The 23,010-nt window shown below is 41.2% G+C and overlaps 1 protein-coding gene across 2 annotated transcripts in view; it reads right to left on the bottom strand.

The window, feature by feature from the left end:
* Positions 1 to 333: 333 nt before the first annotated feature.
* The window catches only part of KCTD18 (potassium channel tetramerization domain containing 18), a 104,697-nt gene continuing 82,020 nt past the window's right edge, over positions 334 to 23,010 (bottom strand). For both annotated transcript variants that reach the window (XM_053698722.1, XM_053698723.1), the window contains exon 7: positions 334 to 1,011. In XM_053698722.1, the coding sequence (XP_053554697.1) occupies positions 543 to 1,011 (469 nt within the window). In that variant the 3' untranslated portion in view covers positions 334 to 542. The remainder of the gene's footprint in view (positions 1,012 to 23,010) is intronic.

Raw genomic sequence — 23,010 nt, 5'->3', positions numbered from 1 at the left:
AATATTTTAAACATGCTTAACGGTTACTCTGTGTACATGATAAAAACTTTTGTTTCAGAGAAGTGTCTCTAAGTTCTTTGAATAACTTCTAGACTTAGATATAAAAATAAATATATTTTAAAAAATATATACCGGTATATATCTTGTTCTTCCCTGACCTGTTGTGTATTATTTTTTTAGGTTAAAGCAGCAATAACACTGTAGCCTTTATCTGCAATTAAGCCCTGAATAGCAAAAGAACTGTTTAAAAATCATTTAAAGCTAATTTTATCTATGGAGTGGAACAAACATACTATTCAGAGGTCTTTTATAGCAAAAAGCAGGCAAAATAAATAAAGGTTTACTACAATGTAGTTTTATTTCCCTTAATTAAACATTTTACAGGGAGTTTAACTTCCCTTTAGGGCTCTGCTGGTTTGCAGTTTCACTAGTAGGAATAACGTAATAAAAGACTGCTCTTTAAAATCAGGCAATTTTATATTAATTCCCTAAGTACATAAAGCTGAAATAAAAGGGTTAAGAAGGGATAAGTCTATTAAACATTATGTAGGGTTGTCCGACGGTGTATATAAGCTAGGAAGTGATTCAGTGGCTTTTGTTACATCCGGTACAGATGATTGTTCGGCTGATGTCACTGACTGATTCAGTGACGTTCTCTTTAACTTTATTACACGACTGGTGGTGGGTTTTTCTGAAGTGAAGACAGGGCCATGTTGGATTCCCACACTATTTTCTTCTAATTTTTCTTTAGGCTGTTTTTCCAGAGAACTAGATGTCACTGAACCAGAACTGAGACGCTTAAGTTTCACCCCAGCACAATTGGGATCCGATCCACTTGTTGATCTCTTGAGTATGCGGTCTGAACTTGAATCCTCTCCAGTAGATTTTATTGAAGCAGAGTTCTTAACTCTAATTTGTGTGTTTGTTGACGGGCCAAAAAAACGGATGGGCTTTGGACCCGTTTTTGGACTTTCCAGAGGGTTATGCTCTTCAGCATAGCTTGCTGATCTCCTAAAGAACAAAGTCAAACATGTTGATGTTAGAGATAATACACATACTTTAAAGCCGCACATTTTCCTTTCATGATTCATGATTGAGCATGCATTTTTAAAACAAAATTACAATTTACTTCTATTAGCAAATTTGATTCATTCTCTTGGTATCATTTGTTGAAGGAATAACAAAACAAACCCAAAACCATTAAGGAAAAAACTAAATTTATGCTTACCTGATAAATGTATTTCTCTTGTGGTGTATCCAGTCCACGGATTCATCCATTACTTGTGGGATATTCTCCTTCCCAACAGGAAGCTGCAAGAGGACACCCACAGCAGAGCTGTCTATATAGCTCCTCCCCTAACTGCCACCTCCCAGTCATTCGACCGAAGACAAGCAAGAGAAAGGAGAAACTATAGGGTGTAGTGGTGACTGTAGTTTAAAAAATAAAAAACACCTGCCTTAAAATGACAGGGCGGGCCGTGGACTGGATACACCACAAGAGAAATAAATTTATCAGGTAAGCATACATTTTGTTTTCTCTTGTAAGGTGTATCCAGTCCACGGATTCATCCATTACTTATGGGATACCAATACCAAAGCTATAAGACACGGATGAAGGGAGGGACAAGGCAGGCGCTTACATGGAAGGCACCACTGCCTGTAAGACCTTTCTCCCAAAAATAGCCTCCGAAGAAGCAAAAGTATCAAATTTGTAGAATTTAGAAAAAGTATGAAGCGAAGACCAAGTCGCCACCTTACAAATCTGTTCCACAGAAGCCTCATTTTTAAAAGCCCATGTGGAAGCCACCGCTCTAGTGGAATGAGCTGTAATTCTTTCAGGAGGCTGCTGGCCAGCAGTCTCATAAGCTAAGCGGATTATACTTCTTAACCAAAAAAGAAAGAGAAGTTGCTGAAGCCTTTTGGCCTCTCCTCTGTCCAGAGTAGACCACAAACAATGCAGATGTTTGACGAAAATCTTTAGTAGCTTGTAAATAAAACTTTAAAGCACGAACCACGTCAAGATTGTATAATAGACGTTCCTTCTTTGAAGAAGTATTAGGACACAGTGACGGAACAACAATCTCCTGATTGATATTCTTATTAGATACCACCTTAGGAAGAAACCCAGGTTTGGCACGCAAAACTACCTTATCTGCATGGAAGATCAGATAAGGGGAATCGCACTGCAAGGCAGATAACTCTGAAACTCTTCGAGCTGAAGAGATAGCTACCAAAAACAGAACTTTCCAAGATAAAAGCTTGATATCTATGGAATGCAGAGGTTCAAACGGAACCCCTTGAAGAACTTTAAGAACTAAATTTAAACTCCATGGCGGAGCAACAGGTTTAAACACAGGCTTGATTCTAACTAAAGCCTGACAAAACGCCTGAACGTCTGGAACATCCGCCAGGCGCTTGTGCAAAAGAATAGACAGAGCAGAAATCTGTCCCTTTAAGGAACTAGCTGACAATCCCTTCTCCAATCCTTCTTGGAGAAAAGACAATATCCTGGGAATCCTAACTTTACTCCATGAGTAACCCTTGGATTCACACCAATGAAGATATTTACACCATATCTTATGATAGATTTTCCTGGTGACAGGCTTTCGAGCCTGAATTAAGGTATCAATGACCGACTCGGAAAAACCACGCTTTCATAAAATCAAGGGTTCAATCTCCAAGCAGTCAGACGCAGAGAAATTAGATTTGGATGTTTGAAGGGACCTTGAAGTAGAAGGTCCTGCCTCAGCGGCAGAGTCCAAGGTGGAAAGGATGACAGGCGCTTAAACGGAAGGCACCACTGCCTGTAAGACCTTTCTCCCAAAAAACATAATTTATGTAAGAACTTACCTGATAAATTAATTTCTTTCATACAGGGAGTGCAGAATTATTAGGCAAGTTGTATTTTTGAGGATTAATTTTATTATTGAACAATAACCATGTTCTCAATGAACCCAAAAAACTCATTAATATCAAAGCTGAATAGTTTTGGAAGTAGTTTTTAGTTTGTTTTTAGTTATAGCTATTTTAGGGGGATATCTGTGTGTGCAGGTGACTATTACTGTGCATAATTATTAGGCAACTTAACAAAAAACAAATATATACCCATTTCAATTATTTATTTTTACCAGTGAAACCAATATAACATCTCAACATTCACAAACATACATTTCTGACATTCAAAAACAAAACAAAAACAAATCAGTGACCAATATAGCCACCTTTCTTTGCAAGGACACTCAAAAGCCTGCCATCCATGGATTCTGTCAGTGTTTTGATCTGTTCACCATCAACATTGCGTGCAGCAGCAACCACAGCCTCCCAGACACTGTTCAGAGAGGTGTACTGTTTTCCCTCCTTGTAAATCTCACATTTGATGATGGACCACAGGTTCTCAATGGGGTTCAGATCAGGTGAACAAGGAGGCCATGTCATTAGATTTTCTTCTTTTATACCCTTTCTTGCCAGCCACGCTGTGGAGTACTTGGACGCGTGTGATGGAGCATTGTCCTGCATGAAAATCATGTTTTTCTTGAAGGATGCAGACTTCTTCCTGTACCACTGCTTGAAGAAGGTGTCTTCCAGAAACTGGCAGTAGGACTGGGAGTTGAGCTTGACTCCATCCTCAACCCGAAAAGGCCCCACAAACTCATCTTTGATGATACCAGCCCAAACCAGTACTCCACCTCCACCTTGCTGGCGTCTGAGTCGGACTGGAGCTCTCTGCCCTTTACCAATCCAGCCACGGGCCCATCCATCTGGCCCATCAAGACTCACTCTCATTTCATCAGTCCATAAAACCTTAGAAAAATCAGTCTTGAGATATTTCTTGGCCCAGTCTTGACGTTTCAGCTTGTGTGTCTTGTTCAGTGGTGGTCGTCTTTCAGCCTTTCTTACCTTGGCCATGTCTCTGAGTATTGCATACCTTGTACTTTTGGGCACTCCAGTGATGTTGCAGCTCTGAAATATGGCCAAACTGGTGGCAAGTGGCATCTTGGCAGCTGCACGCTTGACTTTTCTCAGTTCATGGGCAGTTATTTTGCGCCTTGGTTTTTCCACATGCTTCTTGCGACCCTGTTGACTATTTTGAATGAAACGCTTGATTGTTCGATGATCACGCTTCAGAAGCTTTGCAATTTTAAGAGTGCTGCATCCCTCTGCAAGATATCTCACTATTTTTGACTTTTCTGAGCCTGTCAAGTCCTTCTTTTGACCCATTTTGCCAAAGGAAAGGAAGTTGCCTAATAATTATGCACACCTGATATAGGGTGTTGATGTCATTAGACCACACCCCTTCTCATTACAGAGATGCACATCACCTAATATGCTTAATTGGTAGTAGGCTTTCAAGCCTATACAGCTTGGAGTAAGACAACATGCATAAAGAGGATGATGTGGTCAAAATACTCATTTGCCTAATAATTCTGCACTCCCTGTATTAGCAAGAGTCCATGAGCTAGTGACGTATGGGATATACATTCCTACCAGGAGGGGCAAAGTTTCCCAAACCTCAAAATGCCTATAAATACACCCCTCACCACACCCACAAATCAGTTTAACGAATAGCCAAGAAGTGGGGTGATAAGAAAAAAGTGCGAAGCATAAATATAAGGAATTGGAATAATTGTGCTTTATACAAAAAAAATCATAACCACCACAAAAAAGGGTGGGCCTCATGGACTCTTGCTATGAGTCCATGAGCTAGTGACGTATGGGATAATGACTACCCAAGATGTGGATCTTCCACGCAAGAGTCACTAGAGAGGGAGGAATAAAATAAAGACAGCCAATTCCGCTGAAAGAAATCCACACCCAAAAATAAAGTTTAAATCTGATAAAGAAAAAAACTGAAAATATAAGCAGAAGATTCAAACTGAAACAGCTGCCTGAAGTACTTTTCTACCAAAAACAGCTTCAGAAGAAGAAAACACATCAAAATGGTAGAATTTAGTAAAAGTATGCAAAGAAGACCAAGTTGCTGCTTTGCAAATCTGATCAACCGAAGCTTCATTCCTAAACGCCCAGGAAGTAGAAACTGACCTAGTAGAATGAGCTGTAATCCTTTGAGGCGGAGTTTTACCCGACTCGACATAAGCATGATGAATTAAAGATTTCAACCAAGATGCCAAAGAAATGGCAGAGGCCTTCTGACCTTTCCTAGAACCGGAAAAGATAACAAATAGACTAGAAGTCTTTAGGAAATTCTTAGTAGCTTCGACATAATATTTCAAAGCTCTAACTACATCCAAAGAATGCAATGATTTCTCCTTAGAATTCTTAGGATTAGGACATAATGAAGGAACCACAATTTCTCTACTAATGTTGTTAGAATTCACAACCTTAGGTAAAAATTTAAAAGAAGTTCACAACACCGCCTTATCCTGGTGAAAAATCAGAAAAGGAGACTCACAAGAAAGAGCAGATAATTCAGAAACTCTTCTGGCAGAAGAGATGGCCAAAAGGAACAAAACTTTCCAAGAAAGTAATTTAATGTCCAATGAATGCATAGGTTCAAACGGAGGAGCTTGAAGAGCCCCCAGAACCAAATTCAAACTCCAAGGAGGAGAAATTGACTTAATGACAGGCTTTATACGAACCAAAGCTTGTACAAAACAATGAATATCAGGAAGATTAGCAATCTTTCTGTGAAAAAGAACAGAAAGAGCAGAGATTTGTCCTTTCAAGGAACTTGCAGACAAACCTTTATCCAAACCATCCTGAAGAAACTGTAAAATTCTCGGAATTCTAAAAGAATGCCAGGAAAAATGATGAGAAAGACACCAAGAAATATAAGTCTTCCAGACTCTATAATATATTTCCCTAGATACGGATTTACGAGCCTGTAACATAGTATTAATCACAGAGTCAGAGAAACCTCTTTGACTAAGAATCAAGCGTTCAATCTCCATACCTTTAAATTTAAGGATTTGAGATCCTGATGGAAAAAAGGACCTTGCGACAGAAGGTCTGGTCTTAACGGAAGAGTCCATGGTTGGCAAGAGGCCATCCGGACAAGATCCGCATACCAAAACCTGTGAGGCCATGCTGGAGCTACCAGCAGAACAAACAAGCATTCCTTCAGAATCTTGGAGATTACTCTTGGAAGAAGAACTAGAGGCGGAAAGATATAGGCAGGATGATACTTCCAAGGAAGTGACAATGCATCCACTGCTTCCGCTTGAGGATCCCTGGATCTGGACAGATACCTGGGAAGTTTCTTGTTTAGATGAGAGGCCATCAGATCTATTTCTGGAAGTCCCCACATTTGAACAATCTGAAGAAATACCTCTGGGTGAAGAGACCATTCGCCCGGATGTAACGTTTGGCGACTGAGATAATCCGCTTCCCAATTGTCTATACCTGGGATATGAACCGCAGAAACTAGACAGGAGCTGGATTCCGCCCATACCAGAATTCGAGATACTTCTTTCATAGCCAGAGGACTGTGAGTCCCTCCTTGATGATTGATGTATGCCACAGTTGTGACATTGTCTGTCTGAAAACAAATGAACAATTCTCTCTTTAGAAGAGGCCATGACTGAAGAGCTCTGAAAATTGCACGGAGTTCCAAAATATTGATCGGTAATCTCACCTCCTGAGATTCCCAAACCCCTTGTGCTGTCAGAGACCCCCACACAGCTCCCCAACCTGTAAGACTTGCATCTGTTGAAATTACAGTCCAGGTCGGAAGAACAAAAGAAGCCCCCTGAACTAAACGATGGTGATCTGTCCACCACGACAGAGAGTGTCGTACAATCGGTTTTAAAGATATTAATTGAGATATCTTTGTGTAATCCCTGCACCACTGGTTCAGCATACAGAGCTGAAGAGGTCGCATGTGAAAACGAGCAAAGGGGATTGCGTCCGATGCAGCAGTCATAAGACCTAGAATTTCCATGCATAAGGCTACCGAAGGGAATGATTGTGACTGAAGGTTTCGACAAGCTGATATCAATTTTAGACGTCTCTTGTCTGTCAAAGACACAGTCATGGACACTGAATCTATCTGGAAACCTAAAAAGGTTACCCTTGTCTGAGGAATCAATTAACTTTTTGGTAAATTGATCCTCCAACCATGATGTTGAAGAAACAACACAAGTCGATTCGTATGAGATTCTGCTAAATGTGAAGACTGAGCAAGTACCAAGATATCGTCCAAATAAGGAAATACCACAATACCCTGTTCTCTGATTACAGACAGAAGGGCACCGAGAACCTTTGTAAAAATTCTTGGAGCTGTTGCTAGGCCAAACGGTAGAGCCACAAACTGGTAATGCTTGTCTAGGAAAGAGAATCTCAGAAACTGATAGTGATCTGGATGAATCGGAATATGCAGATATGCATCCTGTAAATCTATTGTAGACATATAATGCCCTTGCTGAACAAAAGGCAGGATAGTCCTTACAGTTACCATTTTGAATGTTGGTATCCTTACATAACGATTCAATATTTTTAGATCCAGAACTGGTCTGAAGGAATTCTCCTTCTTTGGTACAATGAAGAGATTTGAATAAAACCCCAGCCCCTGTTCCAGAACTGGAACTGGCATAATTACTCCAGCCAACTCTAGATCTGAAACACATTTCAGAAATGCTTGAGCCTTCGCTGGGTTTACTGGGACACGGGAAAGAAAAAAATCTCTTTGCAGGAGGCCTTATCTTGAAGCCAATTCTGTACCCTTCTGAAACAATGTTCTGAATCCAAAGATTGTGAATGGAATTGATCCAAATTTCTTTGAAAAAACGTAATCTGCCCCCTACCAGCTGAGCTGGAATGAGGGCCGCACCTTCATGTGGACTTAGGAGCTGGCTTTGGTTTTCTAAAAGGCTTGGATTTATTCCAGACTGGAGATGGTTTCCAAACTGATACCGCTCCTGAGGATAAAGGATCAGGCTTTTGTTCCTTGTTGAGACGAAAGGAACGAAAACGATTATTAGACCTAAATTTACCTTTAGATTTTTTATCCTGTGGTAAAAAAGTTCCTTTCCCTTCAGTAACAGTTGAGATAATAGAATCCAACTGAGAACCAAATAATGTATTACCCTGGAAAGAAAGGGAAAGCAGAGTAGACTTAGAAGACATATCAGCATTCCAAGTTTTAAGCCATAAAGCTCTTCTAGCTAAAATAGCTAGAGACATATACCTGACATAAACTCTAATGATATCAAAGATGGCATCACAAATAAAATTATTAGCATGTTGAAGAAGATTAATAATGCTATGAGAATTATGATCTGTTACTTGTTGCGCTAAAGCTTCTAACCAAAAAGTTGAAGCTGCAGCAACATCCGCTAAAGATATAGCAGGTCTAAGAAGATTACCTGAACACAAGTAAGCTTTTCTTAGAAAAGATTCAATTTTCCTATCTAAAGGATCCTTAAAGGAAGTACCATCTACCGTAGGAATAGTAGTACGCTTAGCAAGAGTAGAGACAGCCCCATCAACCTTAGGGATTTTGTCCCAAAACTCTAATCTGTCAGATGGCACAGGATATAATTGCTTAAAACGTTTAGAAGGAGTAAATGAATTACCCAAATTATTCCATTCCCTGGAAATTACTTCAGAAATAGCATCAGGGACAGGAAAAACTTCTGGAATAACTACAGGAGATTTAAAAACCTTATGTAAACGTTTAGATTTAGTATCAAGAGGACTAGAATCCTCTATTTCTAATGCAATTAGGACTTCTTTAAGTAAAGAACGAATAAATTCCATTTTAAATAAATATGAAGATTTATCAGCATCAACCTCTGAGACAGAATCCTCTGAACCAGAAGAACCATTATCAGTATCAGAATGATGATGTTCATTTAAAAATTCATCTGAAAAATTAGAAGTTTTAAAAGACTTTTTACGTTTACTAGAAGGAGGAATAACAGACATAGCCTTCTTAATGGATTTAGAAACAAAATCTCTTATGTTATCAGGAACACTCTGAGTATTAGATGTTGACGGAACAGCAACAGGTAATGTAACAGTACTAAAGGAAATATTATCTGCATTAACAAGTTTGTCATGACAAACAGTACAAACAACAGCTGGAGGAACAGATACCATAAGTTTATAGCAGATACACTTAGCTTTGGTAGATCCAGCACCAGGCAGCGATTTTCCAGAAGTATCTTCTGACTCAGTGTCAACGTGGGACATCTTGCAATATGTAATAGAAAAAACAACATATAAAGCAAAATTGATCAAATTCCTTAAATGACAGTTTCAGGAATGGGAAAAAATGCTAGTGAACAAGCTTCTAGCAACCAGAAGCAATAAATAATGAGACTTAAATAATGTGGAGACAAAAGTGACGCCCATATTTTTAAAGCGCCAAAAAAGACGCCCACATTATTTGGCGCCTAAATGCTTTTGGCGCCAAAAATGACGCCACATCCAGAACGCCGACATTTTTGGCGCAAAAAAAACGTCAAAAATGACGCAACTTCCGGCGACACGTATGACGCCAGAAACAGAAAAAATTTTTGCGCCAAAAAAGTCTGCGCCAAGAATGACGCAATAAAATGAAGCATTTTCAGCCCCCGCGAGCCTAACAGCCCACAGGGAAAAAAGTCAAATTTTAAGGTAAGAAAAAATTGATTTATTCATATGCATAATCCCAAATATGAAACTGACTGTCTGAAATAAGGAACGTTGAACATCCTGAGTCAAGGCAAATAAATGTTTGAATACATATATTTAGAACTTTATAAAAAAGTGCCCAACCATAGCTTAGAGTGTCACAGAAAATAAGACTTACTTACCCCAGGACACTCATCTGCATGTTGTAGAAAGCCAAACCAGTACTGAAACGAAAATCAGTAGAGGTAATGGTATATATATGAGTATATCGTCGATCTGAAAAGGGAGGTAAGAGATGAATCTCTACGACCGATAACAGAGAACCTATGAAATAGACCCCGTAGAAGGAGATCATTGAATTCAAATAGGCAATACTCTCCTCACATCCCTCTGGCATTCACTGCACGCTGAGAGGAAAACCGGGCTCCAACCTGCTGCGGAGCGCATATCAACATAGAATCTAGCACAAACTTACTTCACCACCTCCATAGGAGGCAAAGTTTGTAAAACTGATTTGTGGGTGTGGTGAGGGGTGTATTTATAGGCATTTTGAGGTTTGGGAAACTTTGCCCCTCCTGGTAGGAATGTATATCCCATACGTCACTAGCTCATGGACTCTTGCTAATTACATGAAAGAAATAGCCTCCGAAGAAGCAAAAGTATCAAATTTGTAGAATTTAGAAAAAGTATGAAGCGAAGACCAAGTCACCGCCTTACAAATCTGTTCCACAGAAGCCTCATTTTTAAAAGCCCATGTGGAAGCCACCGCTCTAGTGGAATGAGCTGTAATTCTTTCAGGAGGCTGCTGGCCAGCAGTCTCATAAGCTAAGCGGATTATACTTCTTAACCAAAAAAGAAAGAGAAGTTGCTGAAGCCTTTTGGCCTCTTCTCTGTCCAGAGTAGACAACAAACAATGCAGATGTTTGACGAAAATCTTTAGTAGCTTGTAAATAAAACTTTAAAGCACGAACGAAGATTGTGTAATAGACGTTCCTTCTTTGAAGAAGGATTAGGACACAGTGACGGAACAACAATCTCCTGATTGATATTCTTATTAGATACCACCTTAGGAAGAAACCCAGGTTTGGTACGCAAAACTACCTTATCTGCATGGAAGATCAGATAAGGGGAATCACACTGCAAGGCAGATAACTCTGAAACTCTTCGAGCCGAAGAGATAGCTACCAAAAACAGAACTTTCCAAGATAAAAGCTTGATACCTATGGAATGCAGAGGTTCAAACGGAACCCCTTGAAGAACTTTAAGAACTAAATTTAAACTCCATGGCGGAGCAACAGGTTTAAACACAGGCTTGATTCTAACTAAAGCCTGACAAAACGCCTGAACGTCTGGAACATCTGCCAGACGCTTGTGCAAAAGAATAGACAGAGCAGAAATCTGTCCATTTAAGGAACTAGCTGACAATCCCTTCTCCAATCCTTCTTGGAGAAAAGACAATATCCTGGGAATCCTGACTTTACTCCATGAGTAACCCTTGGATTCACACCAATGAAGATATTTAAACCATATCTTATGATAGATTTTCCTGGTGACAGGCTTTCGAGCCTGAATTAAGGTATCAATGACCGACTCGGAAAAACCACGCTTTGATAAAATCAAGCATTCAATCTCCAAGCAGTCAGACGCAGAGAAATTAGATTTGGATGTTTGAAGGGACCTTGAAGTAGAAGGTCCTGCCTCAGCGGCAGAGTCCAAGGTGGAAAGGATGACAAGTCCACCAGATCTGCATACCAAGTCCTGCGTGGCCACGCAGGAGCTATCAAAATCACTGAAGCTCTCTCCTGCTTGATCTTGGCAATCAGCCGAGGGAGCAGAGGAAACGGTGGAAACACATAAGCCAGGCTGAAGGACCAGGGCGCTGCTAGAGCATCTATCAGCGCTGCCTGGGGATCCCTTGACCTGGACCCATAACAAGGAAGTTTGGCGTTCTGACGAGACGCCATGAGATCCAGTTCTGGTTTGCCCCATAGTTGAATCAGCTGGGCAAATACCTCCGGATGGAGCTCCCACTCCCCCGGATGAAAAGTCTGCCGACTTAGAAAATCTGCCTCCCAGCTCTCTACTCCTGGGATATGGATAGCTGAAAGATGGCAAGAGTGAACCTCTGCCCATAGAATTATCTTTGAAACCTCCAACATTGCCAGGGGGCTCCTTGTTCCCCCCTGACGGTTGATATAGGCTACAGTCGTGATGTTGTCCGACTGAAATCTGATGAACCTGACCGCAGCTAGCTGAGGCCAAGCCTGAAGAGCATTGAATATCGCTCTTAGTTCCAGAATGTTTATCGGCAGGAGTGCCTCCTCCTGAGTCCACGAGCCCTGAGCCTTCAGGGAATTCCAGACTGCACCCCAGCCCAGAAGGCTGGCATCTGTCGTTACTATAGTCCAATCTGGCCGGCGGAAGCTCATCCCCTTGGACAGGTGGACCCGAGATAGCCACCAGAGAAGAGAATCCCTGGTTTCTTGATCCAGATTTAGTAGAGGGGACAAATCTGTGTAATCCCCATTCCACTGACTGAGCATGCAAAGTTGTAGGCGGGCAAACGGTACTATGTCCATTGCCGCTACCATTAAACCGATTACTTCCATACACTGAGCCACTGAAGGATGAGAAGTGGAATAAAGAACACGGCAAGAGTCTAGAAGTTTTGACAATCTGGCCTTCGTTAGGTAAATCTTCATTTCTACCAAATCTATCAGAGTCCCTAGGAATTAAACTTTTGTTAGAGGTGATAGAGAACTCTTTCCTTCGGTCACCTTTCACCCATGGGACCTCAGAAATGCCAGAACAATGTCTGTGTGGGACCTGGCAATTTGAAAAGTCGACGCCTGTATCAGAATGTCGTCTAAGTAAGGGGCTACTGCTATACCCCGTGGCCTTAGGACCGCTAGAAGGGACCCTAGAACCTTTGTAAAGATTCTTGGTGCCGTGGCCAACCCGAAGGGAAGAGCCACAAACTGGTAGTGCCTGTCTAGAAAGGCAAACCTGAGAAAATGATGATGATCTTTGTGTATCGGGATGTGAAGATAAACATCCTTTAAGTCTACGGTAGTCATATATTGACCCTCCTGGATCATAGGAAGGATGGTTCGAATAGTCTCTATCTTGAAGGATGGGACTCTAAGAAATTTGCTTAAGATCTTGAGATCTAAGATTGGTCTGAATGTTCCCTCTTTTTTGGGAACTACAAACAGATTTGAATAGAAGCCCTGTCCCTGTTCCTCCTGCGGAACTGGGTGGATCACTCCCATAACTAGGAGGTCTTGAACACAATGTAAGAATGCCTCTCTCTTTATCTGGTTTGCAGATAAAAGTGAGAGATGAAATCTCCCTCTTGGGGGAGAGGTTTTGAATTCCAGAAGATAACCCTTGGACACAATTTCCAATGCCCAGGGATCCTGGACATCTCTTGCCCAAGCCTGGGCGAAGAGAGAGAGTCTGCCCCCTACTAGATCCATTTCCGGATCGGGGGCTGCTCCTTCATGCTGTCTTAGAGGCAGCAGCAGGCTTTTTATCCTGTTTCCCCTTGTTCCAAGCCTGGTTAGGTCTCCAGACCGGCTTAGACTGGGCAAAAGTTCCCTCTTGTTTTGTGTTAGAGGAAGTTGAAGCTGTGCCACTCTTGAAGTTTCGAAAGGGCCGAAAACTAGACTGTTTGGTCCTTAATTTGTTGGACCTATCTTGGGGAAGGGCGTGACCTTTTCCTCCAGTGATGTCAGAAATGATCTCCTTCAGTCCAGGCCCGAATAGGGTCTGTCCTTTGAAGGGAATGTTGAGAAGTTTAGACTTTGAAGTCACGTCAGTTGTTTAAGCCATAGCGCCCTACGCGCCTGAATAGCAAAACCTGAATTTTTAGCCGTTAGTTTGGTTAAATGAACAACGGCGTCAGAAACAAATTAATTGGCTAGCTTAAGAGCCTTAAGCTTGTCAATAATATCTTCCAACGGGGTTTCAACCTGCAGAGCCTCCTCTAGAGACTCAAACCAGAAAGCCGCAGCAGCAGTGACTGAGGCAATGCATGCAAGAGGCTGGAGAATAAAACCTTGTTGAATTAAAATTTTCTTAAGGTAACCCTCTAATTTTTTTATCCATTGGATCTAGAAAAGCACAACTGTCCTCGACAGGGATAGTGGTACGCTTAGCTAGAGTAGAAACTGCTCCCTCCACCTTAGGGACCGTCTGCCATAAGTCCCGTGTAGCGGCGTCTATAGGAAACATCTTTTTAAAAACAGGAGGGGGAGAGAACGGTACACCTGGTCTATCCCATTGCTTAGTAATAATTTCAGAAAACCTTTTAGGGATTGGAAAAACATCAGTGTAAGTAGGTACTGCATAGTATTTATCCAATCTACATAATTTCTCTGGGACTACAATAGTGTCACAGTCATCCAGAGTTGCTAAGACCTCCCTGAGCAATACGCGGAGGTGCTCAAGCTTAAATTTAAATGTAGACATATCAGAATCAGGTTGAAGTATCTTCCCTGAATCGGAAAAATCACCGACAGATTGAAGCTCCCCAGCTTCAGCTTCAGTACATTGTGAGGGTGTATCAGACATAGCCACTAAAGCGTCAGAGAGCTCTGTATTTATTCTAGTCCCAGAGCTGTCTCGCTTTCCTTGCAATCCTGGCAGTTTAGATAATACCTCTGTAAGGGTATGATTCATAACTGCCGCCATGTCTTGCAAGGTATACGCAATGGGCGTGCTAGATGTACTTGGCGTCCCCTGAGCGGGATTTATAGGTTCTGACACGTGGGGAGAGTTAGACGGCATAACTTCCTCCTTGTCAATTTCTTCTGGTGATAAATTTTTTAGAGCCAGAATATGGCCTTTGTAATCTATAGTAAAATCAGTGCATTTGGTACACATTCTAAGAGGGGGTTCCACAATGGCTTCTAAACATAATGAACAATGAATTTCCTCTAAGTCAGACATGTTTAAACAGACTAGTAATGAGACCAGCAAGCTTGGAAAACACTTTAATAACTGTGAACAAGCAAAAAATAAAAATGGTACTGTGCCTTTAAGAGAAAAAAACAATCACAGAGACTGCAAAACAGTGAAAAAAGCAGTAAATTTTACGAAATTTTTACAGTGTGTATAATAGACTGAAATAGCATTGCACCCACTTGCAAATGGATGATTAACCCCTTAGTTTCAAAACCGGATCAAAAAAACGATAAACGTTTTTAAACAGTCACAACCAACTGCCACAGCTCTGCTGTGGCCCTACCTGTCCATACGATGACTTTGGAAGGCACAAAAACCCTTTAGAGAGGTCCTATATGTTCAGGGGACTCCTTCAGGGAAGCTGGATGTCTCAAGCTGCAAAAACTACCGTGAAAATAGGCCCCTCCCAACCTGTACTCACAGTGAGAGGGCCTTAAAAAACTATCCCTAGGCAAAATCTAGTCAGCCATGTGGAAAAACTGGGCCCCAGAATAAAGTTTTATCACCAATATGTAATAAACGTTTATATACCTCAAGCAAACGTTATATCTATTCAGTAATGGGAGTAAATAACAAAAATATTACCCTTTACAGCAAGCATGATACCAGTCGTTATTAAATTACTGTAATCAGGCTTACCTTAAATAAATCCGGTATTGTCAGCATTTTCTAGCTTATCATCTCTCTAGAAAAATTTAAAACTGCACATACCTCAGAGCAGGAGACTCTGCACGCTATTCCCCCAGCTGAAGTTACCCATCTCTTCAGTTATGTGTGAGAACAGCAGTGGATCTTAGTTACAAGCTGCTAAGATCATCAAAAACCACAGGCAGACTCTTCTTCAACTTTCTGAATGAGGCTAAAATAGTACAACTCCGGTACCATTTGAAAATAATAAACTTTTGATTGAAGATAAACTACATTAATGCACCACATCTCTCTAGCTACTTCCCTTGTCGAGAGCTGCAAGAGAATGACTGGGAGGTGGCAGTTAGGGGAGGAGCTATATAGACAGCTCTGCTGTGGGTGATCCTTCCTGTTGGGAAGGAGAATATCCCACAAGTAATGGATGAATCCGTGGACTGGATACACCTTACAAGAGAAAAAAGCAATACCATTATATAAATAAATAAAACTTGCAAGACTTAATTTCTAAATATGCTGCTTGCGATGAAGCATACATACGAAATTTACATACGAAATTGATAAATTGTTCCTAATATATGCAAATAATACCATGTGTCTGTTAAAATGTTTTATTGTAGGTTTAAAAGTTTTATGATTCTCCCAGGACCCGAACAAAGAACACATTGTTATTCAGTCTATTGTACTTTACTGCTTTTGAATAATAGTTTGGAGATTTAACTACAACAGGCTCTTCAAAATTAGGTGATAATGACAGAAGTCTTCCTCAGAGATGATACACAGAAATGGGGAGCAGCGCTAAAAATAGCAATCAGAGGACCCAGTATGAGAGATAAGTGGTAGGAGACCCAATCAATGGATCTCTACAGATGAGATACAATTAATATTGTTAATACTATACCAATAATGTGAGCAGTATTCCAGACAAAAGATAGGAGACCTCAAATCAGATCTCTGCAGGGTAGATATAGTTGATACTGTGAATACTATACCAATAATATAAAATCGTGTAAAAGTCAACAAATAATTTATTATGTTTAAATAAACAAATATGCAATGACAATAAAACAATACAATGTATCCGAATATTAACAGATCGAAATGCCACAATATATAAAAAATGTATAAAAAATGTTACTGTTATTGATATTGGGACCAAGTGGTTCTAAAAACTCGGAATAAACTAATAAAAAACTTCATACAAATATATAAGAGCGCCAATGCTGCAAAGTCCAGACACCAGTCTCATGGCATGATTTCCAGAGAGGATAGAATAAGTCTGTTAGGATTCTCCAAATATGAAAAGTGTCCTCCGGTTAGCAGTCTATGTGGCCCAATGTTTGTATGTGGAAGGAATAGGTTAATAAGCTTGGTTACCTTTCACCGCTTTGAAAAGCGGTATGCGGATACTTCAGTGTCTTGTGTGTCAGCCTTTTTAAAGCTGCGTGATCACACGGACATCTATTTACCCGTTTTTTGAATGAGACTCTGTGTAGAGATAGATGTAGGCTACAGCCTGGTGTTTCAGTCACCATCAGCAGAAATCCTTTTTTCTTTGCGATTCAGCCAATGCCGGCACCCACCAAGTCAGTCCGTCCAGCTGAACTAGGAGATTCAAAAATTGCCAATCAGGGTACGCCTCTACACGTTTCAGCTCAGAAAGTCTTTATCAAGAATACCTGATTGGCTCTTAGGTCTCCTCTTATATATGGCAAGTTTTTAACCCTGTATTGGCATAGTAGATGTGTATTATCCATTGTGTTATCCACTTTTATTTGTTTGGCCTCATTCATAGGTGAAAGTTCTTTTCATGGTTTGTCCCATAAAGTTATATACTCAACGGGTTCCATAATGATATTTTTATAACTTATATATGTGGATAATTATTCCTCCTTGGGTTCGAACCTCTGTCTATTCAGTATTCCATTTGACAAAAAAAAAAAAAAAATTCTATCTCCTTAACCACTCTGCCATTGAATAGACATTTTAGAGAAGTTCATAGTAGAAACACTAAATATATGTTATTTTGGGGGATAAAGAAAGTAAAATCAGATGGCCAAAAAGGTGACTTCGAACAAACTCTTCTCCTAAATAAAGCAAGATTAATAACTTATTATTATTATCAGGTAAGCATCATTTAAGTTTTTCTTCATAAAGGGAAAGAGTCCATAGCTGCATTCATTACTTTTGGAAAACAATACCTAAGCTATAGAGGACACTGAATGCCAAGACAGGAGGGTACAAGAGGCGTCCCATTCTGAAGGCACCAGGCCTAAAACCACTACCCAACAAAACCCTGCTTCGTCCGAAGCCGAGAAACATTGAAAAGAAAGGCCCCAAGGACACAGACCCACAGATAGCCCGGAAGCCCAGCTAGAGACCGCAAAATCAGACTCAACTGAGCCAACAGTCCTCCAGGAGACCCCTCACTAGCGAAGGGAACACCAGCCCAAAAACTCTCAAAGGGATAGGGCAAGGAAAAACCAAAGGGAAACCGAAAAGGTCACCACAAATTCCAAACAAGGAATAACTCCCAGAACGAGCTCAGCTCACAAAGACCCAAATGGGTCCTGACAAACATGGGGAGGCAACGCCCAGACCAAACAAAAAACACAAGGTTTAGGACCGGGCATCAGAACAGAGATAATTTTCCTCTCAACATTGTGCGAAAGCACCTAAAAAAGACAACTGAAGACGGAGTCCTCAAAATGTCAGAACTTAAAATACAGAAGTATTCAACACATAATACGTGTAGCAGACCCAGACGAGGTAAACACCTGAGTCAAGAACACACAGTCATCATCAGGATGACACAGAAAGAAAATACTTGCTGAAAAGTAAAAAGTGGCTAAACAAGATATCAGATTGCAAAAAACTCCAAGAGAGAGAGCATGCTCCAGGCAATCCAAGCCGCCAAATCGACACATAAGTCTCAAAAAGGGAGAAGCACAGAACCTCAACGAGGCCCACTGCACTCCCGAAAAGAAACAACAAATCTCAGAACCTACTCCCAAGCCTGGCTAGCCCAAGCGTCGGCAGGTCTGAAAACAGAGGAACAAAAGAACCCCAACACCAGCTCACAAAACAGCGGAAGAATGGCCTCAACCATTCCAACAGAGCTCGGGTGCCCACCCAAAACTCCTTAGAGACAATTGACAAGGCCGACATAGCCTCAACGCAGAGCCAGCAAGACTCCAGATAGAACAGAACAACCCAGAGAGCATGCCTCTCTTCAACATAGGTTAAATCTTCTGTTCCACCTCCTGAATCCAGGAGAAGCCCTAAGACAAGGACCACACCTCCGTAAGGAGGAAAACAAGTCCCCCTAGGAAAAAAGGGCCATTAATACAAAGCACCTGCCCACAAGGCCACAGGCTGAACAAGAGATCAATCTCCAACGCAGATGAACTTGGAAGCAATCCCCTTAGAAATTAGCCTGCTAGCACACAGACAAGGTGCAATAGCTGCAGCCGATACCCTGCAAACCCTACGCCTGCAGAACTACAAAGCCATCAGATTACTTCAGCAAACTGTCCAAGGGAACCGTTCATAGGCGAAAGGCAAGCCCAATGAGCATCGGCACTCAGAAAACCTGGCCAACTGAGGCCAGGTCAACTAGCCAGACCAAAGGTCATAGCCCAAGTTCCCTGGGAATGGAGAACCCCAAACCCGCCCTAAAGTTTGAAAAGTCCGGTAACAACCCGCAACGGGAACCACAAGGGAAAGCGCTGAGCGAAAACCTCAGCCACCGGAAAAACCAGGGCGATGACAGGTCCGAGCCCCTAATTGTTTAAAAACAATATCCCAGAAACTCAAACACCACGTCTGATATAAAAAACAGACGCACAGGTAGATATCAATGCCATATCCAGAATAACCCGAATAACGAGAACACCTCACAAGTCTCGACCCAAGGAAGAGACCACCCCCTGCCGAAGTCCAACACTCCAAAGGAGCTAAGGCATCTCGAACCAAGACACTAGAGCCCATAGGAGTTCGAACCGCCACAAGACGTCATTCGAAGTAGAATATTGCGGATTCAGATATCCGTTAAAGATAGGGTCCTCTAATAACTCAAACCGTAATGAAAGGCACAACACTCAGGGACAGCTACACCCGTAGAAAACTGTATAGGCCCACCCAAGGTCGGGAGACCCGGTACAATAGGGCATGAGCACAAACGCAAATAAATGTCTGGGCTTTGCAGAAGCATAAATCACCAAAAAAATGTGAAAGCGAAAACGTGCTGCAACCTCCAGGGGGGAACAAGCCGCCCTGCAAGGAGGGATAAACATAATCTGGGTTACCCGCATGTGTAGTAGTAGGGAGCGGTAGGGAACTCGGCTCTCGGAGGACAGAAACCCCAGAGGCGGATGGCTCAGCGGTCCCTTGATTCCCCGAACCCGAGGAACAAGGCACTCTAATACGGCATATAGAATATAACTGATTAACCTGTGTCAAGAGGCCCAATTCGCATTCTTCACAAGTCGAAGAATCTGAAATCTGAACAGTCTCAGCATCAGAATCCTCCATAACTGGATAGATAATATAATAATATGGACTATAACAACAACAAAAAATCTAAACGGCACCTGACACCCACAATGGCCGGGGGAAACTCACCACCTCCTATGAACCAGACACTGGCAGACCAGAATTTTTCCGTTGCCACATGGTTAGGAATGCAGAAATGGAAGAAAAGTCCAAAAAAGCGCGCCCAACCATAAGGTCGCGTCACTTCCAAAGTCCTTTATGTTCCAAGTCAGGAGCCCAGTAACACTACACATAAGCAGATTGAATCATATAACAAACATGATTAAAACCCCGCCTGTTCAATAATCCCCCTCAGGAGATATTAACCCTCGATTCCAAGACACTAAAGGAGCCTCATTGAGGCCCAATATATTCCTTTATAAGTCCCGCAAGATAGCACCTTACAGGACACAAATGAGTTACAGTACATTCTGATGAAGTAAAATGAAACAATCTTACCGTAATCTATGCCGTGGAACAGGAACACAGCTCTTCAAGTGTGACGAATAGCAGCAGCGCCTCCGCGATGGACTTGAGAGAGAAAAAGCAGGCAGCGAAGCGAAGTTCAACAACACCGATTGCTTGTGGAGCTGTTAATATGAGTCGGGATGGTTTCGCAGAAAGACTCTCCCTGCATCTCCGGACTCTAACTTTCATCCAGGCCCTCACTGAGAGACTGATAGGATTACTTAAAACTCCCATCCCATGTTGAAGAGTACTACCCTCCATAAGAGACAACTAAACTTCTGACACTTCTCTGCCAACCTCCTGGGACAAAAAGCAAAGAATGACTGGGGAATGAGGGGAGTGGGAGGAGTATTTAAGCCTTTGACTGGGGTGTCTTTGCCTCCTCATGGTGGCTAGGTTCTTATTTCCCAAAAGTAAAGAATGCAGCTGTGGACTCTTTCCATTTATGAAGAAAATATGAATTTGACACCCTACACCCTTCAGGCCTAAATACAGAATTAGATCTAAATGTGTTATGCTATGTATAGAAAACATTTAATATTTTTATTTCAAACAGACAACTAATGTACAGAGTATTTAAAGCTGAGAGACAAATCAGAATATTATCTGGATACGGACACAGCAGTATGTATCTTTAAACTATTTACAACAGATCCCAAGAAATAAAAAAATAAAATTTTTTTGAATATCTTTCTAAATAATTTTATAAACAGACGTATATGCCTAGTGAATACATTACATATAACTGAATGTTAGATTGTTTAGGACTTCCATTGATATATTTTATATAGATTTTTATATGTTCCGGATTTTTAATCATTTAGTATATATGGTTATAATATCACTGTTGATTGTAGAACATTTTTTCTTCAAGTGAAATGTAAATTTTGATGAATTAAAGTGCCCCTGTTTTTAATTGAATTTTTAAAAACCGTGCACTTTAGCATCAAAATTTACATTCACTTTAACTTAGTAATAGGGGACCAAGTGTATCAAGAAGAGGTATGGTGGCCAAGGGGTTAGAGACATGAATTCGGGTAATTACACCTCCTTGAGTTCATGAGTTCGATCCCCATGTGTGTATATATATATATATATATATATATATATATATATATATATATATATATATATATATATATATATATATATATATATATATATATTGTCCCGTAACCTATCCATTTTGAGCAAATACAATTCTCTATCACAAAAAGGATTAAAAATGCCACCAGTAATGCTCATATAGACAACGGCAGAGTGGTTAAGGAAATAGATTTTTTTTGTCAAATGGAATACTGAATTGACACCCATTCGAACCACTGTTGAAATATCATTATCGAACCCATATATAACTTTATGGAAAAAACCTGGAAAAGAACTTTCACCTATGAATGAGGCCAAATAAATAAAAGTGGACACCACAATGGATAATACACATCTAATATGCCAATGCAGGGTTAAAAACTTGCCATATATAAGAGAAGGCCTAAGAGCCAATCAGGTACTTTTGATAAAGGCTCTCTGAGCTGAAATGCGTAGAGGCGTACCCTGATTGGCAATTTTTGAATCTCCTAGTTCAGCTGGACGGGCTGACTTGGTGGGTGCGGGCAACGGCTGAATCACAAAGAAAAAAGGATTTCTGCTGACGGTGACTGGAACACCAGACTGTAGCCTACATCTATCTCTATACAGAATCTCATTAAAAAAACAGAATTTATGCTTACCTGATAAATTACTTTCTCCAACGGTGTGTCCGGTCCACGGCGTCATCCATAACTTGTGGGAATATTCTCTTCCCCAACAGGAAATGGCAAAGAGCACAGCAAAAGCTGTCCATATAGTCCCTCCTAGGCTCAGCCCACCCCAGTCATTCGACCGACGGACAGGAGAAAAAACAGGAGAAACTATAGGGTGCCGTGGTGACTGTAGTTAAAGAAAGAAATTCATCAAACCTGATTAAAAAACCAGGGCGGGCCGTGGACCGGACACACCGTTGGAGAAAGTAATTTATCAGGTAAGCATAAATTCTGTTTTCTCCAACATTGGTGTGTCCAGTCCACGACGTCATCCATAACTTGTGGGAACCAATACCAAAGCTTTAGGACACGGATGAAGGGAGGGAGCCAATCAGGTTACCTAAACGGAAGGCACCACGGCTTGCAAAACCTTTCTCCCAAGAAAGTCTAGAGGCTGCAGAGTTGGAGGCCGGTCCATTCCTGAAATTACGAAAGGAACGAAAATTAGACTTATTAGACTTATTCTTGGCCTTGAAAGGCCTATCTTGGGGGAGGGCGTGGCCCTTACCCCCAGTGATGTCTGAGATAATCTCTTTCAATTCTGGCCCAAAAAGGGTTTTACCCTTGAAAGGGATATTAAGCAATTTTGTCTTGGAAGATACATCCGCTGACCAAGACTTTAGCCAGAGCGCTCTGCGCGCCACAATTGCAAACCCTGAATTTTTCGCCGCTAATCTAGCTAACTGCAAAGCGACATCTAAAATAAAGGAATTAGCTAACTTAAGTGCGTGAATTCTGTCCATAACCTCCTCATACGGAGTCTCTCTACTGAGCGACTTTTCTAGTTCCTCGAACCAGAACCACGCTGCTGTAGTGACAGGAATAATGCACAAAATAGGTTGCAGGAGGTAACCTTCCTGTACAAAAATCTTTTTAAGCAAACCCTCCAATTTTTTATCCATAGGATCTTTGAAAGCACAATTATCCTCGATAGGAATAGCAGTGCGCTTAGCTAGTGTAGAAACTGCCCCCTCGACCTTAGGGACTGTCTGCCATAAGTCCTTTCTGGGGTCGACCATAGGAA

The sequence above is a fragment of the Bombina bombina genome, chromosome 1 (assembly GCF_027579735.1).
Source record: "Bombina bombina isolate aBomBom1 chromosome 1, aBomBom1.pri, whole genome shotgun sequence".
Lineage (NCBI taxonomy): Eukaryota > Metazoa > Chordata > Amphibia > Anura > Bombinatoridae > Bombina > Bombina bombina.
The sequence above is the reverse complement of the archived record's forward strand: the minus strand, read 5'-3'. Positions and strand labels throughout refer to the sequence as shown.